Source organism: Pecten maximus, chromosome 2 (genome assembly GCF_902652985.1).
Source record: "Pecten maximus chromosome 2, xPecMax1.1, whole genome shotgun sequence".
In the NCBI taxonomy this organism is placed as follows: Eukaryota; Metazoa; Mollusca; class Bivalvia; order Pectinida; family Pectinidae; genus Pecten; species Pecten maximus.
In genome coordinates this window covers 53,549,800-53,576,040 of record NC_047016.1, presented here as the reverse complement: position 1 = coordinate 53,576,040, position 26,241 = coordinate 53,549,800, and the positions used below count along the sequence as shown (strand labels likewise).

The 26,241-nt window shown below is 34.1% G+C and overlaps 1 protein-coding gene across 1 annotated transcript; it reads left to right on the top strand.

Moving 5' to 3' along the window:
• The first annotated feature begins 12,912 nt into the window (after window positions 1–12,912).
• Window positions 12,913–25,653, top strand: LOC117341642. Its single transcript, XM_033903503.1, has 8 exons — window positions 12,913–13,053; window positions 14,508–14,607; window positions 15,424–15,746; window positions 16,837–16,906; window positions 21,702–21,934; window positions 22,784–22,945; window positions 23,883–23,962; window positions 25,138–25,653. Exons 2-8 carry the CDS (start codon window positions 14,525–14,527, stop codon window positions 25,249–25,251), a joined length of 1,065 nt encoding a protein of 354 aa, XP_033759394.1. The 5' UTR covers window positions 12,913–13,053; window positions 14,508–14,524; the 3' UTR covers window positions 25,252–25,653.
• The last annotated feature ends 588 nt before the right edge of the window (window positions 25,654–26,241 follow it).

The window sequence follows — 26,241 nt, the reverse complement described above, 5'->3', positions numbered from 1 at the left end:
CTTAAAAACTGGCGTCGGTAGTTACCCCCCTAATACACATGCGCCCCCTGGTGAGTAGTGTCGCGGTGGAAACCATTGTACGGAGGGTATTTTCCGTAAATTACAGTAGATTCAGATAGTTTTTATTGTAAAATGGAATCATGTCAGTTCAAAATAATCATTCTGAGTTGATGTCTTCACAATTTTAATAATTTTAAATAGTGTCTTTTCATGTATAGAATATTATGGATTTCCGTAGAATGTTTTCTTCAATGAATCAGTTTTTTTTTGCATTTCAGGTGTTTTTCATGAGATTTGTTGTATCAATTTTTATGAATAAAGAAATGAAAAACAGTGTGTTTTTTTTCTAATACACGGAATTTTTGTGCGGCTATGAAGATTGATTTTCCAGATTGATTATTTTGTATTCTGTATGAAAATAAAAGCCATTAAAAGCATGTTTTCAATTTTTCTCTCTTTATTTTTCAGCAAAACAAACTTATCCCATTTTTTGGTCCATGAAGTAAGAAAATACTCAGATTTTTCCAACTAATTTTTTTTATTTGAACACAATTGAAATAAGAAAAAATTACAAACATCAAATTACAAAAAGTATGTTAATCTAAATTATCTAAACATTTTCATATATTTATCAGTATGATGATGGTTATCTAAAGCTTCAGTAAATGTTTGTAATACAGCTAATCTTTGAACTGTAACTTGTTCATCATAAAACATACCCTTTATAACATATTCATATTTCTCTATTGAATTAACATTTTCAAACATATCATATCTAAAAATCAAATATCTACATCTAATTAAATAATACTTATTTTTGAGGTAATAACATACTCTATTGACTATTTTTAACGGAAGAGACATGTTTAATATGGTTTACAAGAGATTCAAATTCTACAAAAGATAATGGTATTCCTATTTTGGTAGGATGTATTTGATCAGTGGCAGGTATCTTAAAGAACTTTCTAATATCTACACATACATAGGGTGTTTGAATTCCTATGAAAACATCTTTTCCTAATTCTTGTAAATATTTTACAGATTTGTTGTCTTTAAAATCTTGTATACATGAATGAATTGCCGGAGAGAGTTCTTCTATCAATACCATTTGTTCAAAAGTCAGTTTCAGAGTTGTCATACGTTTCTGCAGCAATGCACAATTAGAGTTTATTCTCAAAAATGTTGCATTACCCAAAATGTACACAGTTTCAACATCATAAATCACTTGGTTAAATTCTCTTCCATTTTCATCATCATCTTCAGTTTGAGTTTGTTCTTCATATGTTTGTATTTGATATATATTGTTGTGAGTATTTCCTTCTTTATATTCTATAGGGGAGTTGTCTACTTTACTCAATGTGTATGGTTTCTTGGATCTGTAATAAAAAAAGACATGATTTCTTAGATTTGTATAAAAAAAGACATGATTTCTTAGATTTGTATAAAAAAAAAGACATGATTTTTTAGATTTGTATAAAAAAAGACATGATTTTTTTAGATTTGCATAAAAAAAGACATGATTTCTTAGATTTGTATAAAAAAAGACATGATTTCTTGGATCTGTAATAAAAAAAGACATGATTTTTTAAGATTTGTATAAAAAAAGACATGACTTCTTACTAACTAAAAAAAAAAGACACTTACCCATGTTTAGTTCTGACATGTCTTTTCACAGATTTATTTGATCGATAACTTTTGGCACAATCCTCACATTTTATAAAGACTGTCTGTGATGGAGAGAGTGTTGGATCCATGTTGACAGTTGCATGGCTCATCTTGAAATGTCAAAATAATTTTGTGCACTTACATAAATAACCTTCTAGGGTTGCACGTTCCGGAATTTCATATCTAGTATATAGATATATTGTTTAGCATTCTGTACCATACACACCATAACCCGCACACTCTGAATTAAACGCATTAAAAACTAAATCATGACAAAATCATGAATTTTGTCATGCTAATTTAGCATACTAGCATGTTGAAATAGCATGTTAGCATGCTAAAACACCAAAACAGCATGTTAGCATGTTAAATTAGCATGACAAAATCATGACAAATTCATGACAAAACATGACAAAAACATGACAAAATGACAAAATGACAAAAACATGACAAAATGACAAAAAATGACAAAAATGACAAAATCATGACAAAACATGACAAAATCATGACAACACATGACAAAAATGACAAAATCATGACAAATCATGACAAAAATGACAAAATCATGACAAAATCATGACAAATCATGACAAAATCATGACAAAACATCACAAAATAATGACAAAAACATGACAAAACATGACAAAAAATGACAAATAATGACAAAAACATGATAAAACATGACAAATAATGACAAATTCATGACAAAACATGACAAATAATCACAAAATCATGACAAAATCATGACAAAAGATGACAAAATAATAACAAAACATGACAAAAAATGACAAAAATGACAAAATCATGATAAAACATGACAAAATCATGACAAAACATGATAAAATAATGACAAAACATGACAAATAATGACAAAAACATGAGAAAACATGACAAAATCATGACAAAACATGACAAATAATGACAAAAACATGACAAAACATGACAAAATGACAAAAATGACAAAACATGACAAATAATGACAAAACATGACAAAATCATGACAAAAATCAAACATGACACAAACATGACAAATAATGACAAAAATGACAAAATGACAAAACACTGATAAAAATGACAAAACATGACAAAATGATATATGACAAACATGACAAAACAAAAATGATAAAACATGACAAAATCATGACAAAAATGACAAAACATGACAAATAATGACAAAAACATGCAAAATGACAAAATGACAAAACATGACAAAACATGACAAACATGACAAACATGACAAAAAAACTGGAAAACATACAAATCATGACCCCAAAAAGGACAAAAAATACAAATGACAAAAAATACAAAAAATACAAAAACTGACAAAAAATGACAAAAAAATGACAAAATAATGACAAAAATGAAAAAATAATGAAAAAAAACATGACAAAATAATGACAAAAATTGACAAATGACAAAATCATGACAAACATGATAAAAGCATGACAAAACATGACAAAATCATGACAAAACATCAAATAATGACAAAAATGACAAAATAATGACAAAAATGACAAAATCATGATAAAACATGACAAATAATGGCAAAAACACATGAGAAAACATGACAAAATCATGACAAAACATGACAAAAAATGACAAATAATGACAAAAACATGACAAAACATGACAAAACATGACAAATAATGACAAAAACATGACAAAACATGACAAAATAATGACAAAAATGACAAAAAAATGACAAAACATGACAAAATAATGACCAAAATGACAAAATCATGACAAAACATGATAAAAGCATGACAAAACATGACAAATAATGACAAAAACATGACAAAACATGACAAAATAATGACAAAACATGACAAATAATAGCAAATAATGACAAAAATTACCAAATAATGACAAAGCCATGACAAAATTATGACAAAAAATGACAAAATCATGACAAATCATGACAAAATAATGACAAAATCATGACAAAACATCACAAAATAATGACCAAAACATGACAAAACATGACAAATAATGACAAAAACATGATAAAACATGACAAATAATGACAAATTCATGACAAAACATGACAAATAATGACAAAATTTGCCCAAAAACATGACAAAAGATAAAAAAAAATGAAACAAAACATAAAAAAATGACAAAAAACATGACAAAAAACAGACAAATAAAGACAAAAAATTGACCAAAATAATGACAAAAATAAGACAAATGACAAAAATACAAAAATGTAAAACAAAAAAAACATACAAAACATGATAAAATAATGACAAAACATGACAAAAAAATGACAAAAAAAGATAAAAAAATGAAAAAAAACAAAAACAGGAAAAAAAAAAAACAAAAAGACAAAAGACAAAAAAAGACAAAAAGAAAAAAAAGACAAAAAGACCCCAAACAACAAAAAAATAAAAAAAAAAATAAAAAAAAAAAAAAAAAAAGACAAAAATGAAAAAAAGACAAATAATGATAAATAATGACAAAACATGACAAATAATGACTAATAATGACAAAACATGACAAATAATGACAAAATAATGACAAAATAATGACAAAACATGACAAAATATGACAAAATAATGACAAAAAATGACAAAATCATGACAAAACATGACAAAATCAATTGAAACAGGACAAAACAGGACAAAATCATGACAAAACATGACAAAATGACAAATAATGACCAAATCATGACAAAAATGACAAAATCATGACAAAAATGACAAATAACGTCATGAAAACCAACCCGGCTGCCATTTACATGCTATACTAGCATACCGAAAGCCAATGACGCCAATCCGACTAGCCATTTACATGCTATATTAGCATGCCGAAAGCCAATGACGTCGTGAAATCCAACCCGGCTAGCCATTTACATATTATACTAGCATACCGAAAGGCAATAACGTCATGAAAACCAACCCGGCTAGTCATTGCTATACTAGCATACCGAAAGCCAATGACGCCAACCCGACTAGCCATTTACATATTATACTAGCATACCGGAAGTCAATGACGTCATGAAAACCAACCCGACTTGCCATTTGCATGCTATACTAGCATGCCGAAAGCCAATAACTTCGTGAAAACAAACCCGGCTAGCCATTTACATGCTATACTAGCATACCGAAAGCGAATGACGCCAACCCGACTAGCCATTTACATATTACACTAGCATACCGGAAGTCAATGACGTCGTGAAATCCAACCCGACTTATCATTTACATGCTATACTAGCATGCCGAAAGCCAATGACGCCAACCCGACTAGCCATTTACATGCTATACTAGCATACCGGAAGTCAATGACGTCGTGAAATCCAACCCGACTAGCCATTTACATACTATACTAGCATGCCGAAAGCCAATGACGTCACGAAAACCAACCCGGCTAGCCATTTACATGCTATACTAGCATACCGAAAGCCAATGACGCCAACCCGACTAGCCATTTACATATTATACTAGCATACCGGAAGTCAATGACGTCATGAAAACCAACCCGACTTGCCATTTGCATGCTATACTAGCATGCCGAAAGCCAATAACTTCGTGAAAACAAACCCGGCTAGCCATTTACATGCTATACTAGCATACCGAAAGCGAATGACGCCAACCCGACTAGCCATTTACATACTATACTAGCATGCCGAAAGCCAATGACGTCACGAAAACCAACCCGACTAGCCATTTACATGCTATACTAGCATGCCGAAAGCCAATAACGTCGTGAAAACCAACCCGACTTTGCCATTTACATACTATACTAGCATGCCGAAAGTCAATAACATCACGAAAACCAACCCGACTAGCCATTTACATACAAAACTAGCATGCCGAAAGTCAATAACGTCACGGAAACCAACCCGGCTAGCCATTTACATACTATACTAGCATGCCGAAAGACAATAACGTCACGAAAACCAACCCGGCTAGCCATTTACATGCTATACTAGCATGCCGAAAGCCAATAACGCCATGAAAACCAACCCGGCTAGCCATTTACATGCTATACTAGCATGCCGAAAGCCAATGACGTCACGAAAACCAACCCGGCTAGCAATTTACATACTATACTAGCATGCCGAAAGCCAATAACGTCAGGAAAACCAACCCTGCTAGCCTTTACATACTATATACTAGCATGCCGAAAGTCAATAACGTCGTGAAATCCAACCCGGCTAGCCATTTACATACAATACTAGCATGCCGAAAGCCAATGACGTCACGAAAACCAACCCGGCTAGCCATTTACATTCTATACTAGTATACCGAAAGCCAATAACGTCGTGAAAACCAACCCGACTAGCCATTTACATATTATACTAGTATACCGAAAGCCAATAACGTCGTGAAAACCAACCCGACTAGCCATTTACATTTGTACATACTATACTAGCATGCCAAATGCCAATAACGTCATGAAATCCAACCCGGCTAGCCATAAATCATCAACATCAGATATTGAAAGAAGAAGATGTCCAAAACAACCTAAAAAGATAAAATCTCAACAATATACAACTAAAGAAAGGTATGTCACTTCTGTATTTGAAAACCAAGATACAGTAGAGAGAATTGAAGGCATCTATGGGGGATTTTTCTCTCCCAGAATACCTCATTCAAGATGGCTGCCAACATTGTCAGCCATCTTGAATGAGGCATTCTGGGAGAGAAAAATCCCCCATAGTGCCTTCATATCTCTCGACAGGGAATCGCTTAAAACAGGTAAAACATCTAGCAAATCCATCGGGAGAACAAAAACAAGTGTCACTGAAGGTACCTGAACAGCGAAATGTGCTGTACTTTTATTATAGAAAATGACTCATACCGTCAAAATTATTAAAAAAAATAGTCAATTAATTAGCTAGAAAATAAACAGAAATTACGGAAAATTATTAGATAATGAATTTACTTAAAAACATAACGATTTTTTTTTATTATAAATTCAACATTAACCCACATGCGTGTTTGATGTAATGTTCTTAATTTTTACGATACCGTGTAGAAGGCTTACATTTGGAAAAAAATTGTGACACAACTCGCACATTTAACTTTACAACGCTATATACTCGAGATCCCCATTCCTGTGAACTTTTAGTACTGTGCTCATACATGCTAGCATACAATGTAAGGAAGACATGTTGGTATTTAATTGTACGAACCTTTTAATACATACCCCTGGCTATATTTAAAATAATCTAAATGATTGTATTATCTAATTAATATAAATTAAAAATGGCAATTTGTCACAGAAATATTTAAACATCAATTGACTCGTCCAGTCATCTACATACCAAGTACACTAACCAGACAAAGACCAAATCAACAGTGAGAATGACTATAAGAGACTAATAATTAATTGATATTGATATTGTTCATGACAATATTGTTGGTTGGATGCGTGTTAATGTTACATCACATAATCGTATTGTCAATAGGGAAAATAACAAATTCGAAAAAAATATACATCTATTAAATAAAGTTAAATTTGAATAATTCAATAACTAATAATATTTGGTGTTACTGTAGCGGGGGGTGCTATTACTTGTGTTATATTAGGTGGGGGTGTTATTATTTATGTTATATTAAGCTGACTAAGCGTTATGTTCAATGTTAAATTATACTGGTTAGCTTTATACAGGCAGTCTGTGTCAGTGTACTAGGGATTATTGGAGTTTGTACTCTGTGTACCTGTGACGTATTTGTCTCTGCCTACGTGTCCTGTGCGAGGGTTGTGTTTTTCCCGTGCTTCTGTCTTGTGTAACTTGGCCTCGTCTAGGTGTCGTCTATTTTCCTCGTTGCCGATTGGTCCACTGTTTCGTATTGTCAATTTTATGTATAAAGGTTTTGTGTTCTTCTATTTCGGAGAGCAGAGCGCTGGATTAGTTTCCTGTGGTGCAAACCTTCTCTGCGGTAGGTACTTGGGGTTAAGTGGGGGCTATGTTAGGTTCGTTAGTGTAGACAATATCATTGTGGGATGGGGAGCTATATAGCCGGGAGGGGGGTTAGTTTCGTAGCTTAGCTATGGGGGATTTCCTTAGTTGTTAGGCCTATTATTATCGTTCTGTGATCTGGATATTTGTTCTATATGTTGTAAACACTGACATGTTTCTCACAATAAATTGTTAAATGGTATTTCTATAGTTCTTGTCCTCCTTTCCGAAGCTACAGTACAAGTATTTACCCATCGAACCTGGGTTGACTGGTGGACAGGGCGAGACGGGGGTGTCAATTCACATTACCCCCCCCCCCCCCCCCCCCCCCCCTCTCCCTCCCCTCTCCCTCCTGTTACATTACTATAGATTTCTTTCTTTCAGCGTTTGGTATGTTCCAGTATTTTCTTCTTAGTTTAAAGGCTAAATTAGAAGAACAGCCGTCGTCTCCGAATTACAATATGTCTCACTGTGTTGTTTGATAAGGTGTATGTATAACATGCCCGTGTGTCCCTTGTACCACGTGACGTGATTATGGTGCGTCATACCTTGCGGTAGTAATTCAGGGTAGCCATTTTGTACGTCTGATGTATCGTCAGTGAGTTAAAACTCTGCGTATATAATATCCCGTTCAGGTAAGTCCGTACATACACTTGTATTTATTTGTCAACATATCAGTATAAACAAGTATACGTATTTGACATGTTCACATACCTGTCATTTTACTGTCTCTGGAAGGTTAAGGAGTGGTTCGTGGGAAAATGGTATAGATTTGCATCACCAATATCCTAAATATTGTAAAATAAAGCAGGCAATGTTGTTACAATAATTATGTTAAACTATTACGATTTGAATGTGAAGTTAGGTGCTGTTCTGATGGATTTAAATTAAATGAAATATAGGCAAATATACATCAATTAGTGTCGCTTTTAGACATAAAATATTATAAAGTCGTATAAACTAGAAAGAAATGTTCAAATTAGATAATGACTTGTAACGATGTGCCAGTATGTACCAATCTAAAAGATAAGTAAATACTCTAATTATAGTATGCCGCCTATTAGATTAATGGAAGTAATGCTTCTTTCTGGGGCTGGATTTCTTGCAATTTTTCCTGTAAAGCCTCAACACACAATTTCTAAAATATTCAATTTTCAATTAGTATACCTATAGCCTGTATTTATTATGATTCAATGTATGTTAGGTTGCTGCTATGTTATATGATTTAACCCGCTGTTACTAAATTAACCATAAGATGAAATGTTTAGATGTGAGATAACAAGATAAGAAATATGTAGAATTGAGTGACACTACCGATCACTTATGTCGAGGACTTAATTTCACGAACTCACGTCATTCGACTTATTCGCGAATACACAATTTCGCGAATTCTTATCTCAAAATGACTTTAAGTTCGCGAATGACGTTAACAGGTCGCCGCTATTGTCATGTGGAGAGTGAAGTGAGTTGCAATGTGCGGAGGGAAATGTACCTGATAGGTATGGTAAGAGTCAAAGTGTGTCTAAGTATTATATAGAGTAAAACAAATAAAATCTGCAAAAATGCATGTAAAAAGATAATGTAGCCACATTGATAACTTTCAATTACGCCATTCTTAGACACACACCAGTATTGATTTATTTTAACATGCATCACCACAAAAATCAAAATCCTCACTACTATAACGGACAAACTACACCAATACAATAACCACTAATGCATTGATACCAGTGGGGTTATATTAAACACCATCTAAATTTTGACCAATCCGAAGCCGCTGCAGTTGCTATGACAATGGAACTCATGCAGTTGAATTCTAAGTCGCATAATACCCCAATTTACCAGTTTTCATCAAAATCGAATAATATCTCAATTACGACCAATAAAAAGCCGTTGTGTGGCAACGAACACCATGCAGTTGAATTGGCAGCACTATAATTCCTATATATTCGAATTAACATCAAAATCGAACAAGATCTAATATTCCCTCTATCAGATGCCGCTATATGTTTGAATTCGAATTCCCATAATACCCATATATACCAACTTTCATCGAAATCCAACAATATCTAAATATCCACCAATCAGAGTCGGTTATCTTATTTCACCGATCGGAAAATAAAGGGTCAGTTGCACATCCCCTGACCTAGATGAACACTTGTGTCAAGTTTCATTAAGTATGTATTAGTTATCTTGTAATAATTTTCACAATTCCACAGTTTTACTGGAATATGGTACTTTTAATAATTATGTAAGATGGAAATTTCCAATATTTTACAGCCGACTTCAACAAATAATAAATGAACATTATCAATGGCAGATTGAAATAAACATTCTTGTAAACATCATGTGAAAAACATGGCTAAACATAATCCATAACATCATCTACTACCTTGGCTAAAGCTTTTGCAGATATTGCCCCTTTTCATGAATACTAAATCAATAATAAATCTTGTAAGAAATGGTGAAGATCGATCATGAAATCTACAGTGATTACCAACACTAGCATTTATCCAATCCTACGTCTAGGGCCTCACGGGTGTTGTTCAATGGGGTCAGAACAGGTTTCTAGCACATTAATAACTGTGATACACGTACAAGAAAGGTTGAAATGTTTTATTGTATTTGTTGAAAATAATTTTTTTGAAAAAGACCCTTCATAATAAAGGGCAGGCCAGAGACTTTTATTGAGGCGGTATTACGTTATTTAAAGTGGCTATATTGGCAATTAGAACACGAAATTTGGTTTGAAATCGACACCGATGGGACACAATATACTTACGACGGACAAGTTAGTTGTGCCCCTCTTAAAAAGTTGCACGCTAAGCAGGATAAGCGATATTTGGTATTGACTCATGCATACCATAGTAAAGAGATATGACCACAGAGCTTTCTTTTAGAATCAAACACGCAACAAACGCCAAAGTGAGAAAGTGTCAAGAGAGCCATTTGGAGGAATAAAGTTTTAAGAAGGAATGTCCCATTTAACATCACGACGCCATAGATAGCAGCAAAGTGAGAAATATTGAGGTCACTATAAATCCGGTATGATGCGAAAAAAATAGTTAATTGGTATTAAGTAACCGTTAGAAGAATTCTACAACTGTTGCATATTTATTTTACAGGTGCACAGCGTTTCAGAAAGCATGTCCCCACTTTAAACCTCAATAAAAACCGAAAATAGAAACGCACTTTTTTAAATTGTAGATTTTGCAAATGATCACACCAATAGTAAATAACTTCATTCATAAATATGACTTCACTTTTCATACAAAGGGATTTTAAAAATTCTTCATTTACATGGTTTTGAAAATAACGTCATTTCATTACCAACGTCATTGCCACATGGATGCATGAACATTCAAGACCTGGGGATGAATCGATTTTGAATATTTGGATACCGGATATTTTCAATTTTAAAACAGACAGGTGTAGAGTAATAGTGTCTATGCTTTTGTTCATAAGAATAAAATATTATCACGTAAAGATATGGTTACATTACACCATTGGTTTAGGTAATACTTTCGCATTAAACGATTTCCTCTTGTCTTTTTTAAATTAAAATATTTCGTTTTATATTCATGTTTGGATAAGATTTATGTATAAATATTGACGGTGATTGAGTGCCTCAGTTTATGTAAATCGCGAGTTTGAGGCCAGGTAAGAACACGAGTAATACAGTTGTATTACTTCGTTATTTGTGTTATATTGCATATATATCATTTCAGATCATCAAGATATTACCAAAATGGCTACATATGATCAAAGTAAGGCTATAGATCTCCACAACACCACGGTCCTCGAATTGAGCAATAAGATAGACCGAGCCGATTTGGACTCATTGAAAAATCTATTTGAAAATAACCCTCTGACCATAAATGAAAAAAACTCAATAGATGATGTGCCGAAATTGTTTACTTATCTTATGAAGAGGACATCCATTTCCATTGGAAAGTACGGAAACCTACAACCAGCACTTGAAAAAGTTAATCCCAGCTTATGCAAGATTATAGAACAATTCAACGGTAAGATATTTTTTTTTACAGAAGACATCGAGAAACCAGAAGGTAAATGATATATGATTTCATTATATGATTATGACATTTCATATATTTGTGTTCTTGGTACATTTGTACGTGGTTTAGCATTTTTGTTGGTGTTGGAATTCACTCTGAACATGATATTCGTAAGGGTTCTTTGATTTTTACTTTTTAAATATTTCCATGTAAGAAATTTGTCATGTAAATACAAAAAGATAAAGAACAACACAAAAAATGTCTGATTTTGTCAAATACGTTGCTCCACTTTTCCATGCCTTTCATTCCGAATTGCTTTGTTGGAATGCTTATTGAAACAAGCATTGTAGTATCATAGCACTTAACCTAGTCAATAGTTATAGGTGGCAATAAAGTGCATAAAAACCCCACGTTAGCTTACAACCAATCAATAACAAACACACAAAATGAAAAAGAATTAACTCAAAATTAATAAATAGAGAACTGTTTTTCAGAGGATAGGTTGTCCAAATGGTAAAATCAAAATATCAGATGAATGAAGGATCTACCAAGTTGTTGCGTTTAACTGACTCTTACAGGTTTTACTGCGAATGGCTTTAATCTACATGTCAAAAAATCAGTAGATGGATGCATTTGCTTTGAAGTTGGCATATCCAACAAAAAAGCATTCACCAATAAGCTAATTTGATATTTGTACTAACAAAATAGAACTTAATCGCATGACGGATGATATATTTTGGTTTTTACAGGGATCAAACAATCAAAGTAGTGTCTTCTTTTAGTTTGTTAATGCTTTTAACACAAAACGTAGCATTTACCTGAAAGTGCATTTCTCAAAATAATGATAAAGGCATGAATATAAATTGATGTTACAGCTGCAATCAAAGATGCAAGATCATCAGGTGATCTTAAGGACGGAACCGAATGGCGGTAACTAGTGCAAAAACACAGAGCACGGGGCATAAACGTTAACGTTGAAGAGAGAGAGAGAGAGAGAGAGAGAGAGAGAGAGAGAGCATTTACCATTTCCTACTTATGCAATCTAAATAATTAGGCGTTTAAATGTACTTGCATAATTATTATATAATTGTCAGTTACAGCAAAGCCCAACAAATATATACATTGTATTATCTTTTAGTATAGCGTGCAACAATTTTAGAAATCGGAATGTTCAAGTTATGTTTGGGTTTCTGTTGTATCTTTGGCAAACGTGTACATTGCTACGGATTTGCACATAAAGAATTCAATCTACACAATTAAATAAAGTATTTTTTCTTGTAACGTGATCATATAACAAACTCAATTTGGCTTATATATTGACATAACAATCTATCATACAGCGATTGCATACCTATACTCTTTAATCCATGAATAAGTGAATTATCTAATTTCAATGTGTATTTTGTTATAGTAGCAAGCCGCTCTTACATTTATCTCCATATGAGGAAACCAGACAGAGAAAAGGTATTGGTATTATTTATTGTTATTCTTATCTTTTCTTGTTTACTTTGAAAAAGCATACTATCAGCAATACTAGATTGAAAAGATATAAAGTAGCTTTTGTAAAGGCATATTTGTAGTTAAATGGTATGATTATCCATTAAAACCAGAACATACAAACACACAATTTCTCAGTGGTTTAGGCACACAGAAAATTTTTGCATGTCAATGTTATTGTTTTCCGATATATATCTATATGATTGTCTTATGGCATTTAATTAAATGCGGAAAGTGACAAAAGATCCTGGATATAAGATCCGCTTAACTTGTCTGATCAAATTTTAAAGCAAGTTATATAATATAGCTTTGAAATATTGTAAATACCGTATATTTTGACTTTTTAAGTTTAGAGCATATGATCGGTTCCCTATAAATAAGTCATGTTTTTCATATCATGTTCAAAAAACGTATTCCAATATTCAAGCTTGAAAATTTCCGTTGACATCTTTCAACCTTACATCGGGAAGCGATTAAAGCCACGGAAAAATCATGCTTCTTGTATATTGTTCAAGTAATAATAGTGTAGGTAATTCCTGAAAGCCTATAAAAATGAAAATAGCTTATGAGAGGAATATATTCTACAGCGAATTGTATCAAATGGGGAAAAGATATCTAACCTACATTTAGTTTTCTGTAATCTAGTTACTAATTAAATCCATAATGACTTCAGCAAAACGCACACTCACACTTTTCAAGGTCACTAATATTCTTGACAATAACATGATCATCATCTGTAACCGAGTAGTCTTGACTATTCGATTTGATATCACGACTTTTTGTGAAATAGGAAGACAACTCTTAATTCTCTTTTTTTTTGTGGATTTATGGTTACAGATAATGTTGTTTTTCCGTCCCTTCCCTCCAAATTATTACTCCACTATACTGTGTGTGCCACCATAGCTCATCCCAGGCTTTGATCGTATAAATGTACATGCAACGTGTTAAGTCTCCGTGTACGTCCTTCCTTTCCTTTTCAGTTTCATCAACATTACTTTCTTTACCCTAAAATATAAACCAGATGATTTGCCCGATATGCGAAAGATTATACATTTTCCCTTTCATTTTTGTTGTTGTTTTTTTTTTGTTTACATTTTTCGATAATTTAAAGACCAAATAATTTTGGAGGCTCAGATCTTTCACTATCGTTAATAAACAACGAAGCAAATGCTGACGATCAAGGATTGTATTTGTGAAGAGCAACACATATGAATAGAAATGGTTCGAGCAATATTACAAGCACAAATTTTGCCTTATTTTGACATGGATATTAACTTGACATTTTTGGAGAGAATTGCTAACTGATTATGTATGATAGACACACTTACATCATAACTTGAATGAGGCCTTGAACACTTTAAGACCGAACCTGAATCTATGCTCATTGTTTTAAATGTTTTATTTTGCCCTACCTGATCTAGGAGATGAAAACCCAAGAATGATGGAAAAAACATGGAAGCTTCCGTGTGGTCAATATGGTGTAGTCGCATTTGGGCTGGCGGTACTAGTACTGATATTAATGTAAGTGTGCTATTATACGATGTACATGTACTCTAACTGGGATTGGTGGTGTTAGTACTAGGGATTCCAGTGTAAGTGCGTTATAATACGGTATAACATCTCTGAAACTGATGACATTTTTACTAGGGATTTCGGTGTGTGTTATAATACTATATGAATTTTCCTATTTTACATAAAATTTGATTTGCGCATTGACATATTTGATCATTTCACGTAACACACGTAGTTCAAAGCTATGGAGACTGATTTCGATCTTGATCGCCATGTCGCGGCGATGTTTCGGGGGTGATAATTTTGAATCCACGGTTATTTTGGCAACTTCATGTGTAAAACAGCGGAAAGTGACTCGATACGAGTATTTGATAATTTCAGTGACATAGGAGTATAGGTATTTAACCGGTTTTCTTGATGGAATGGCGAAGGTCGGTCTGTCAATATCGATGATCATACTGAAAGGCTAGGATGACATTTAGTTTTCCTGGTTACTCAACACAGATATAGACTGTGTCTCTGCCTCAAAGCTGAAGATAAAACATATATTGTTCAATTCTGTAGATCCTCGCAGAAAAGAAATTCTGAATATTTTGTGTATCCATGGCTTATTGTATATACTACAATTACTCTTATTTAATTGTGATGTCGAAATATGGGCAATGCCATTATATCTGGAATTTTGGGATACACAATGTTTGCCTCTGTTTTACTTTACATGTGCGTCTGAGTTATTTTAACAGAATTTAATCATGAAGCGAGTCCTCGATGATTTTTTTCTATTATAGTGAGTCTATTACATCCTATATATATCTTATATTCCAGGTACACGCTGTATACTATGAATATCACAATACGGATGGGAGAATTAGAAAAAAGAAACGCAGATCTGGCATCAAAGTTAGAAACATTGCAAACATCAGTTGATATATCCGATCAAAAAAATAAAAAACAAGATGAAGCAATTGGCAATGTAAAACCAACAGCTGACAAATGTGCTAAACATGTCATCATGTTAGAACGACGAATAGAAAAAATAAAGATTACTATTGAAAAGTTTAAACCAGATATTGTTAGATTAGACAATGCGGTCACAGATTTCGAGGGAGGATTGGAAAAACTGACTATGAGAGTTTTTGGTATAGAGAGTAAGTATAAGACATGGAGGCTGTTATGTAATTCAAATTAAGTGTATTGGCTTAGGTACTTGTTAATATTTGGCTTCAAAGCATTCAAAACTTAAATTGTCAAGATCACCGGATGGGTAAAGTCCTCGGTGGTCAATTTGAATTAAAAGAAAAATATGCCGGGTTTCCAAAGGGCCACACACCCATGTCTCCAAAGGAGAAGTTAGTTGAGGTTCCGAAGAGCCATAGAACCCTGACTTCTAATGAGATGTCATCAAGCCGTAAAGTATGGTATGGGAGGGGTGGGGATTCTTCTTTCACTCCATCATTTTGTTACCATTGAAATTAAAAAAATTTCAATAAATAATTAAAATTTAATCATGATGTAGCTTTCTGTTTGGTTTAACGCTAGCGATAGACTACTTTTTATTGAATTTTGAACAGTAAAATATCCAAATTAATCACTTTGAAAAAAAACTGGATTTTGCAGTGATGATATAAGAACATCGATGATGTAATGTTATTTCATTTTTTGACTATTTGGAATGGCGATTGAAATTCTCTAATTTTCAGATTTAGGCGTAAATGAAGCAAATGAATAATATGTTGGTATTTTGTTCCACTTCTGCAGTATACGCTGCTAATTTTGAAAACAATACTCATTTGGCTACAGCTAACAGAGTAGCTGATTGAAAATGCCGTCGTCATGCTGTCAAGAGTAACATCATATAGATAAAGCGTCAAATATTATGCTAATAATTCATAAACTTTACGGACGTTTGTTTTTCTTTTTATCGTTTTTAAATATGAAGTAAAAAGGAAATTGAATGACTTCTGGTTTCGTATAACCGTTTTTTCACTCTTTTGAGAGAATATACCGACATTCTGTCATCCAATATGCTCTATATATTACAAAATAAACATTCCAGTAAAACTTATGTCATACAGCATCTATACAGTCAAGCGTTTATTTTCTCTTTATGGATTGATAATGAACATTTGTCAAAATATCTGGGCCGCATTTCAAACAGAATATCGGTTCAGGGGAAAGAGTAAAATTGTTTTTTCTTATGTAAATAACCATAAGTTAACCATAAGTTATTTATTTCAGCACTGATGGATGATGTAAAAGATTTGTGGAAAACCACGGAAAGAATGCATGAGCGCTTCAAGGAATATAGGTAAGTGTGTTATAATACAGTGTAATCTAACTGGGACAGGTGTTGGTACTAGGGATTCCAGTGCAAGTGTGTTCATAAACAGTGCAATTTACTGAGATAGAAGGTAGTGTACTTGTACTAGGGATTCAAGTGTAAGTGCGTTATGCAGTGCAGTCACACTAGGAATGGTGGTATTGGTACTAGGGATTCAAGTGTAAGTGTGTTATAATAAATTGTTATCACACTGGGACTGGTGGTAAAGGTACTAGGGCTTCCAGTGTAAGTTTGTTATAATAAAGTGTCATTTCATTGGTTGTTGGTACTAGGGATTCCATTGCTTGCTTGTTTAGTTGTTGAGGTTTCACGGTCGACAGCCATGGTCATTTAGGGCTAAACAAAACACAATTAACTAATTTGATATGAGTTCTAAAAACAGATAAAAAGAGGATATTTTCAAAAAGGTTCGCATTGTATATTTAGATCACTACGACAAAAAATGGGTTAAAAAATAAAAAAAATATAACGCGTAAATTAACTTTCTGGTGTACGATAATGTCAAAGAGAGTTAGGTGAACGGACATCCAATTTTATTGAAAAGATCGATTTTTTTTTCAAATAGCTAAATAGTGCTTTTCGAATCCACGGAATAGAACAAAGTTCCCAAATCCTTGGCTCGAAAGCATTTATCACGGATATGCCTGAAATCGGAACATTCTATTCAAAAGTGCTCAAACGTAAATTAAGCGTCGCATGAATGGCATATTGGTGGATCTTGCCTTTTTAAACGGAAGAAATGCGGAGGATATTTGGGCCCGGTACGGAGCCAAGTGAGGGCAATTTCCTCTCTACGATATTTCCGACTATAAATTGATGCTTTGAATTGGAGTTGTACTTTTAAATGTGTGATGCTCGTTTCCAGCGTTGCTGCCATTTACTTCGAATGGCAGTACAAATGAAAGGTTTGAGATCTTTATATGGTATTTTGATGTTTGTCTCTTGCACATTTAAAGTATATTTTGCTTGCCGATCAACAAGTTCGTTGCCTTTTATTCCGACATGACTCGGAATCCAAAGTAATGTTATTTTGCATTTTTTAAGATATGAGAAATTCGAAAGACAAGGTTGTGTATGAGTGTAATCTTAAAATCTCGTAATTGTAAACTCTGAAACACAGACAGAGAGTCGGAGCAAGAGTCTGATTGCCCTTTTCATGCGGTGTCTATCGATGTGGTCGAGGGCCTAACGGATTACACATGCTTCCGCAGAGAAAACAGAGGCACCGTCTGGTATACGGTGTGTGTTTTTTTTACTAAAGTTGTGCCGGTATTGCGGATTTACAGCAAGAAAAGCAGCGTTGCCGGGTTTGACTTTTATTAGGTTGATGATTCATTTGCCTCTAAATAAAGGCTTTGCACTAGTGTTGTTCGAAAAGCACCAAGTGCTAGACAAAATCCTTGGTTTTGGATAGAACCAAACATCTGCTGGTAAGAATTGCGTAAACGATCGAGCCATAGTCGAGGTATGATCGAATAAGTGCCCTATAAAGGCGCGAAAACAATTCACAGTCGCAACCCAGTCAGTATGGGATAAAACGAATAAATTGCTCATTGCCTTTGAGCACTTATCCTTCAGGTTTTTTAATATCTGGAAAAAAGGAGAGTTTCGAATCAAAAATAAGTCCGAGGAATTTAGTCTGCTTGACTGTTTTTGATCTGGAAAAGTTGAAGCCGTTTTCAGCTGCCCATATTTGTAGTTTGCCTTCACGTTGTTGAAGTTGTTGTTCTATCGTGTGCATGTTCTTCGATTTATAGCAAATCAAGAAGTCATCACCGAATATAGACTCTTCGGTTGACATTTAGTTATACTTTTGATTTCCAGACTGAAAAGAGTTACGGAAAGGATCCAACCATTCAAATCTCCAAAAATTATGAATAATTCTTGGAGTTGCGAGACGAGATTATTTCAAGTTGCTGATAAGTGATAGCAATACTCGGAGGAAGATAGACAGTTACCTGTCTGTATAAAGTTGCATAGACAGCCACCGCCTGTTAATTTGTGTTTTCATGAAAATTCCGTGAGGAATATTTTTATGGACAGCTAGAGCTGCGCCACATGTTTCCTTCAATTGCGATACTATTGTAGAGACAGACATTTCTAAAAGTAATTGGGTGAAATAAAGCAGGTCTAAATTATTTGGGGTCCGGGTATGTTCCATTGTATGATGGTTTTGTTCATATTGTTCATCACTATCCAGGGGAGGCGGTGGCCGAGTGGTTAAGGTGTATCGACACTTTAACACTAACCCTCCACCTCTGGGTTGCGAGTTCGAAACCTACGTGGGGCAGTTGCTAGGTACTGACCGTAGGCCGGTGGTTTTTCCCCGGGTACTCCGGCTTTCCTCCACCTCCAAAACCTTGCACGTCCTTAAATGATCCTGGCTGTTAAAAGGACGTTAAACAAAAACAAACCGAAATTAAACATCACCCTCCAGGTTCTTGATGGACGCTCCTTGGATTAATATGACTACTAGGTGTAGGTTGTCTGGTAACAGTAGCATAGCTGTCATTAACCTCAATTTCGTCCACAAAAACGTCGTACCTGTTATTGCCATGGATAGGGTCATCTCAGCCTTTGCTTGGCTTGCTGATGTCTAAGGATGGTAATCAGTGCAGTTTCACCGTCGTTTTTGTTGGTCTTGAGGTGAAGTGGTTACTGGTCGTTTACTGTTACCAGCAATATTATTAAGGTATGAAGGCCATGAAACAGTCCGTCTGTAGACGGCGACCCCCTGGCTGCGATGTTTTTGTGATTTGACGTTAAGGCATGTGTACCGGAGGTGCTGGCATAGTTGTCTTGATAACTACCGCTTCGTCAGGCTGGGAAGATATAACTGATGGCGAGGTGCTCTTAGACTCTAATCTACTTGACTTAAAACGGGTTGCAAAACCGAAAAGAATCTTGTCATTACCCTCGTCCACGAAAGTTGGTACCACCGTACAGAATGCTGGCTTATCAAAGTAGGTCTGTACCTTTGCATCGCTTACTGTTATTGTTTTTTTTTTTTTTTTTTTTTTTTTTTTTTTTAAATTGTCACATATGCATTTGACAGCGCAGTGGGGTCGTTACTGTCGATCAGCATCCTAGTGTCAGGGAAGGAAATTTACGGGTATACTGTGACCGCAGAACTGGAAGAGAAGGGAAGAGAACAGGGAGAACTAAAGAGAATGATAGAGAACAACAAATGACAGAATAATGGAAAGTCAGAAAGCACAGAGACAGAAATAGAAAGGAGAACATTGCATAAATTAGATATATGTGTTTGGATGAGTTAGCAAATAAAGAAGAAAAACCTGAAATTGAAATTGTACTTGTTCAAACGCAACACCACTAGGGATTTCCGTGTTAGAGTGTTATAATCAAGTGGAATCTCACTCTGACAGACGGTATTGGAACAAGGGATTACAGTATGTTGTAATATGGTTTAATCACACTTTGGTGACATTGGTACTAGGGTTTTCAGTGTAAGTGTGCTATTATACAAAGTAATCTCACTGTGACTGATGTCATTGGTACTAGTATTCAAGTTTGTTAAAATACTGTATGATATCACTAGCACTGCTGGTATTGGAACTAATGATTCAAGTATACAGTGTAAGTTCAATGAAACAGTAGGTGTTGGTACTAGGGATTTCAGTGTAAGTGTGTTATAATACAGTGTAAGTTCAATGAAACAGTAGGTGTTGGTACTAGGGATTCCAGTGTAAGTGTGTTATAATACAGTGTAAGTTCAATGAAACAGTAGGTGTTGGTACTAGGGATTCCAGTGTAAGTGTGTTATAATACAGTGTAATTTCAATGAAACAGTAGGTGTTGGTACTAGGGATTCCAGTGTAGGTGTGTTATAATACAGTGTAATTTCAATGAAACAGTAGGTGTTGGTACTAGGGATTCCAGTGTAAGTGTGTTATAATACAGTGTAATTTCAATGAAACAGTAGGTGTTGGTACTAGGGATTCCAGTGTAAGTGTGTTATAATACAGTGTAAGTTTAATGAAACAATAGGTGTTGGTACTAGGGATTCCAGTGTAAGTGTGTTATAAAATAGTGTAATATCAATAAGACTGGTTGATACTATTGATTTTATCCACACAGAAACTAGTGGTATTTTTACGCGGGATTCCAGTGTAAGTGTGACTGGTGGTATTGGTACTGGACATTCAAGTTTAAGTGGTTTTTTTTTATCCATCGTGATCTCACTGGAACAGAGGTTAATTGTCAGGTTTGATATATCATATATTTTATATTGTAGTGTTAATAAATAATTATTACCAATGGGTCTAGATGGTCATGATATTTTGCCAGATAATTTTCACAACCGTCTGAAAACTGGAACTGTTTCGAGAGGCTTTACTAATTTGGTATAGAAAGACAGTTCTACCTAGGGAGGGGATTCAAGGGACACCTTCATAAGGTGATGCAAATCATGATAGAAAAAAAACCTTGTACATGATCAATCAAACCTGACGATAAAACAAATATTGTACAATTATGTAGATCCTCTCAAAGAAGGAAGTCCTAATAGTTTGTATATCAATGGCTTACTGTATTTACTAAGCAATTACTCTTAATTAATTGTGATGTCAAAATATGGACAACGACATTTGATCGGAAATTTGGGGGGATACAATTCTGCCTCCACTGATTGAATCATACATGTATATATGAGTTATTTTAAAAGAAATATAATTATGAAGCGAGTCCTCGAATTTTTAATTATTGTAAGTCTATTAGCTCCTGTATATATCTTATGTTTCAGGTACAAGCTGTATACTACCGATATGGGGATAGAAGAACTAGAAGACGAAATTGGAAAATTAAAACCAACAGCTGTCAAATGTGCTAAAATGGTCACCAAGTTAGAACAACGAACAGAAAAAATAAATATGACTTTTGAAAAGTTAAAACCAGATGTTGTTAGATTAGACAATGCGGTAACAGGTTTCGAAGGACGATTGGAAAAACAGACTATGAGAGTTTCTGGTATAGAGAGTAAGTATAAGACATGGAGGCTGTTATGTAATTCAAATTCAGTGCATTGGCTTAACAACGTGAAATAAAAGTATGGGAAGGGCCGTTTAAATTAAAGTTTTGTTGTAGCGTTATGGTCAACTTACCCCTAGAGATGAAGACTAATTAATCTTTATTGGATGTTTAACAGTAAAATATCAACATTAATAACTTTGATAAAAACTGGATTTAAGAACATTGATAATGTAACATTTGTTTATTTTTTACCAATCGGAATGGAAATTGAAATCCTCCGATTTTTAGGTTTATATGTAAATGAAGCAAATGAATAATAAAATGTTATTTTGCTGCACTTCTTTAGCATCAGCTGCGAATTTAGATAAAATATATTTGGCTACAGCTAACAGAGTAGCCCATTGAAAATGCTGTCGTCATGCTGTCAAGTGGAACATCATATAGATAAAGCGTCAAATATTATGCTACTAATTCATATACTTTACCAACATTTTTGTTTTTGTTTTTTTGTTTCGTCTTAAAAAATGAAGTAAAGTGGAAAATGAATGGTTTCCACATTCATATAATCGATGTTTCACTATTTCGATAGGATATATCGATATTCTGTCATACGAGTAAAATATAGATAATATTCAACTGGAAATCATCCAATATCCTTTATATATTACAGTACAAACATTTCAGTAAAACAAGTACTAATACTGCATCTATACAAACAAGCGTTCGGTGTCTCTTTATGCATTGATAATAGACATTTGTCAAAATATCTGGGCCGCATTTCAAACAGAATATGTGTTCAGGAGAAAGAGTAAAATTGGGTTTCCTCTGTAAATAACCACAAGTTATTTATTTCAGCACTGAAGGTTGATGTAAAAGATTTGTGGAAAAACGCGAGAGGAATGCATGAGCGCTTGTATCATTCCGAGGAATATATCTGGCGGGAAGCTCCTAAAATTGAAAGATTAACAGACGACCTGAAGCTAGTAAAACAGCAACAGGATACTTCTACATATGTTTGTAAGTCAGGGTCATGGATGTCGAGGCTCAAATCAGTCCTGTTAAAATGAAGGTCACATGATATTGTGTGTCAATGTGCCACTCTTTCATGTGCTATTTCAGGTCAGATAAGTTTTCAGATCAATGTCATAGTGTCCTGTATAAATCTCGGTAACAGGATCATTATATACGGTCAATGATGGTTCCACACTGTCCTGTTTGAATTAGGACCACATGCGTTCAAAGGTCAAGGTAACGTCCTATATCTAGTACCCATCATCATCACCATCATCATCATCATCATCATCATCATGGAGGTAGGGATAATAGTCAGTCATTTCGTTGACATATCTAGTCATGAGACGGATTTTAGCATCGTGTTGATCCCCATCTAATCCCCCTACCTTAGTATAAACAGGTTTCGTATTGAATTAAGAGTCACTTGTATACCAGCTGAAGCCTACTATTTTAAAATTGATTGATCTGCAAAAATGAAGAAGAGGAGTGAATAAAAAATAAATACTATAAATGATGAACACAGGGAATTAAATGTTAATTTTTATATATTAGAATATGTCAATCTTGCTTAAAACAAGTATTTTCAATGGCTTAAAATCCAACGTTTTAGTTATCAACACATGAAAATGACATTGCCCTTAGTAACACCGCTTTTGCCTAGCTGATACAGTGGTGTAATTGATTTCTTAGAGAAAATATTTCATCAATAAAAGTATATTTCTTTCGGGATTGTGTATAATTGAATTATAAGAATTAATTTGAATGTTTATTTTTTCAAATGGAGTTAAAACACACAAAAAACAAACAAAATAAAAACGATGAGTAAATTCGGTTGTTTGTTATATATATATAACTGTGAAGTCAACTGATGAGCGATGTCGTGTAGAGATCGTTCTCAGTGCAGAATGATTACCTGATTCATACATTACTTTGTTTATAGGGATCCTGGTAATCTTCGTTGTCATCCTGATCTTCGTTAACCTATACGTGACTTCATACATCAACAAAAAACTTGATAGGGTAGGTATATGTATCACGGGATCAAACCTTACATTAGTATCTGTATGTATAAGTGGCAAATTGAAATATAGCAGACATTTGTTACCCGTTGTGCAATTGTACATCTCCCACCAAGGGAGTAAATGCGGGCTTGGTGGGTTGGGGCAGGGATTGATTTAGCGAAAGCACAGAAGTTAGAGCACTGGTCTACATAATCTCAGGTAAAAGTTCGAGCGAGGAGCGCGGTTCAACCCTCCCTACCCATGGCGACTTGCGTTTTTTGGAAAGCTGAAAAACTGACTGATGTGTTCTGTCATGATATGTCCTTGGGCCCACGTATATTCTCTAGTGAGATAGCCACCAGCTATTATAAGAGACTCCACTGCAAAATTAGCCTGGCTGTTCTCAGGACACTAAAAACCAACGAACAGGCCCACTGTAAACTAATCATGCTTTTTAATTAATTTTTAAAATGTTAATTGATTCAAAAGACAAATAAAGAAAGAAAGCAAACATGACAAAAATCTAAATATGAGATACATGTTATAACGTTTAATGCCCTGATATTGAGGTTTATTCGTTTGTTTGCTGGGTTTATAGCTCCGTCAACAATCAGGGTAATTTTAAAAACTAAGACTTGGACAGCTCAGACCGTTTTATTTCTCAACTTCCTGAGATCTGCCACGGTTAGGGAGCGTCAAACCACGCTCCCCGGATCTTTACACGATGTTACGTAGACAAGCACTCTAACTGACTGTGATATCGTTTGGATTATATTTCCCTCATACATCATACGAGACATTCCTGACATTTGTCACACGGTTAAAACTGTCCAATATACATGTATTATGCCAGATTCAATGTCATCGAATCATCTCAGCTTTTTGTTATATTATGTATGATTCCCCCGTGTTCATTCACCATCTACATGTATCATGTTTTCACATTGTACCTGCCCAAATTCCAGTATAAACAACATATGAACACCCTTTAAAACAATATGTACTTTCATTGGATATCTGAATTAGGTCCTTGTAAATCGGTCTTCTTTAATGTGTGTCCGCCTTTACTGTTTGTAAATCAGTTTACTTAACTTATTTAGGAGACAAAAATGTTTTGTTAACAATTCATCCATAAGATGAAAGCTTCAGATGATGCATTAATTCCATAACATATCATATGTTTATATATTTCAGATGCGCATCCAAGTATTAAACAGACAAGTCAATCAACTCGAGGTGGAGAGAAATGCGATGGCCAGAAATCCGAAAGAATTCAGAATGATTCATTACTCATTTAGATTGTTTTGACAGTTGGAAATATGCAGCATACATGTGTATGAATGTATATTTTCAGATCGAATGCGTTGTTAACCATGCATAGCAGTGTAGATTTTTTCTTTCCAAATATGCTACATCGTAAAAACATTTCCTTGCAAAAACATTTTTTGGGGTAACTGCTGTATTATAATGAAATACAAGTCCAGAAATAAAGGTACTGAGATGATATATCAGTTCAAGGCCATTGTGGTGGATTAGATGTCGTGTTGAACTTGCAAATGATACCTGTTTCTATACATTATATACATATGCTTAGTCAAACCCTACATATTTATACAAATTTCAATTCCGTTCAATTGTTGTCATAGATATGTATATATCAATACAAAACGTGATTTGAATATGATTAAAACATGTCTGATACAAATCTAATTGGAAATAATTATTATGGTATTGTTCGTTTCCCTATTAAACTAACGACATCATGTTATATGGTTCCAAAGTCGAGATGGATGTTATTAATATATTATTTGTTATCGCTTTCGTTTTTAAATGCATTATCATCACGCCGATATTATGGTAAATTATGATAAAACATCGAAGGAGATCGTGTTTAGTGGTGCAGTGGAAGGCTAAGGTTAAGGTCAAGTTAAGGTCACAGTATTGTGCCACTAAGCAATGATGTTAACCCAATCTAATGTATATCTACCTCTTCCTCCATTATCTTATTCAATCGCATCCAGTGTAATAATACACAAACTCACATTTGTGCTCCAAAATATGTCGAAACGCTTAACATGAACTTGTAAATAGAATTTCCTTTTTATAGCTATTTCTTCCTAAACATGCGATGATTTTAGAATATGCAGTTTAGTTTAAAAAAAAACCAACAACATTATTACTATTTTTTAAGAGAGATCATGGTAAGCTATCAAGGGCCACGCTAATTGACCCAGACTGTCTATATTAAAAAGGAATTACATATCGACAAGGATGAAACAAGCTGGGTTAGGAATAAGA

Coding starts and splice junctions, on each gene's coding strand:
- LOC117341642 (XM_033903503.1), top strand. CDS start 14,525: ATGATGGAAAAAACATGGAAGCTTCCGTGTGGTCAATATGGTGTAGTC. Junction 21,935..22,783: donor GAGAGTTTCTGGTATAGAGA/GTAAGTATAAGA, acceptor TATTTATTTCAG/CACTGAAGGTTGATGTAAAA. Junction 23,963..25,137: donor TCAACAAAAAACTTGATAGG/GTAGGTATATGT, acceptor TATATATTTCAG/ATGCGCATCCAAGTATTAAA.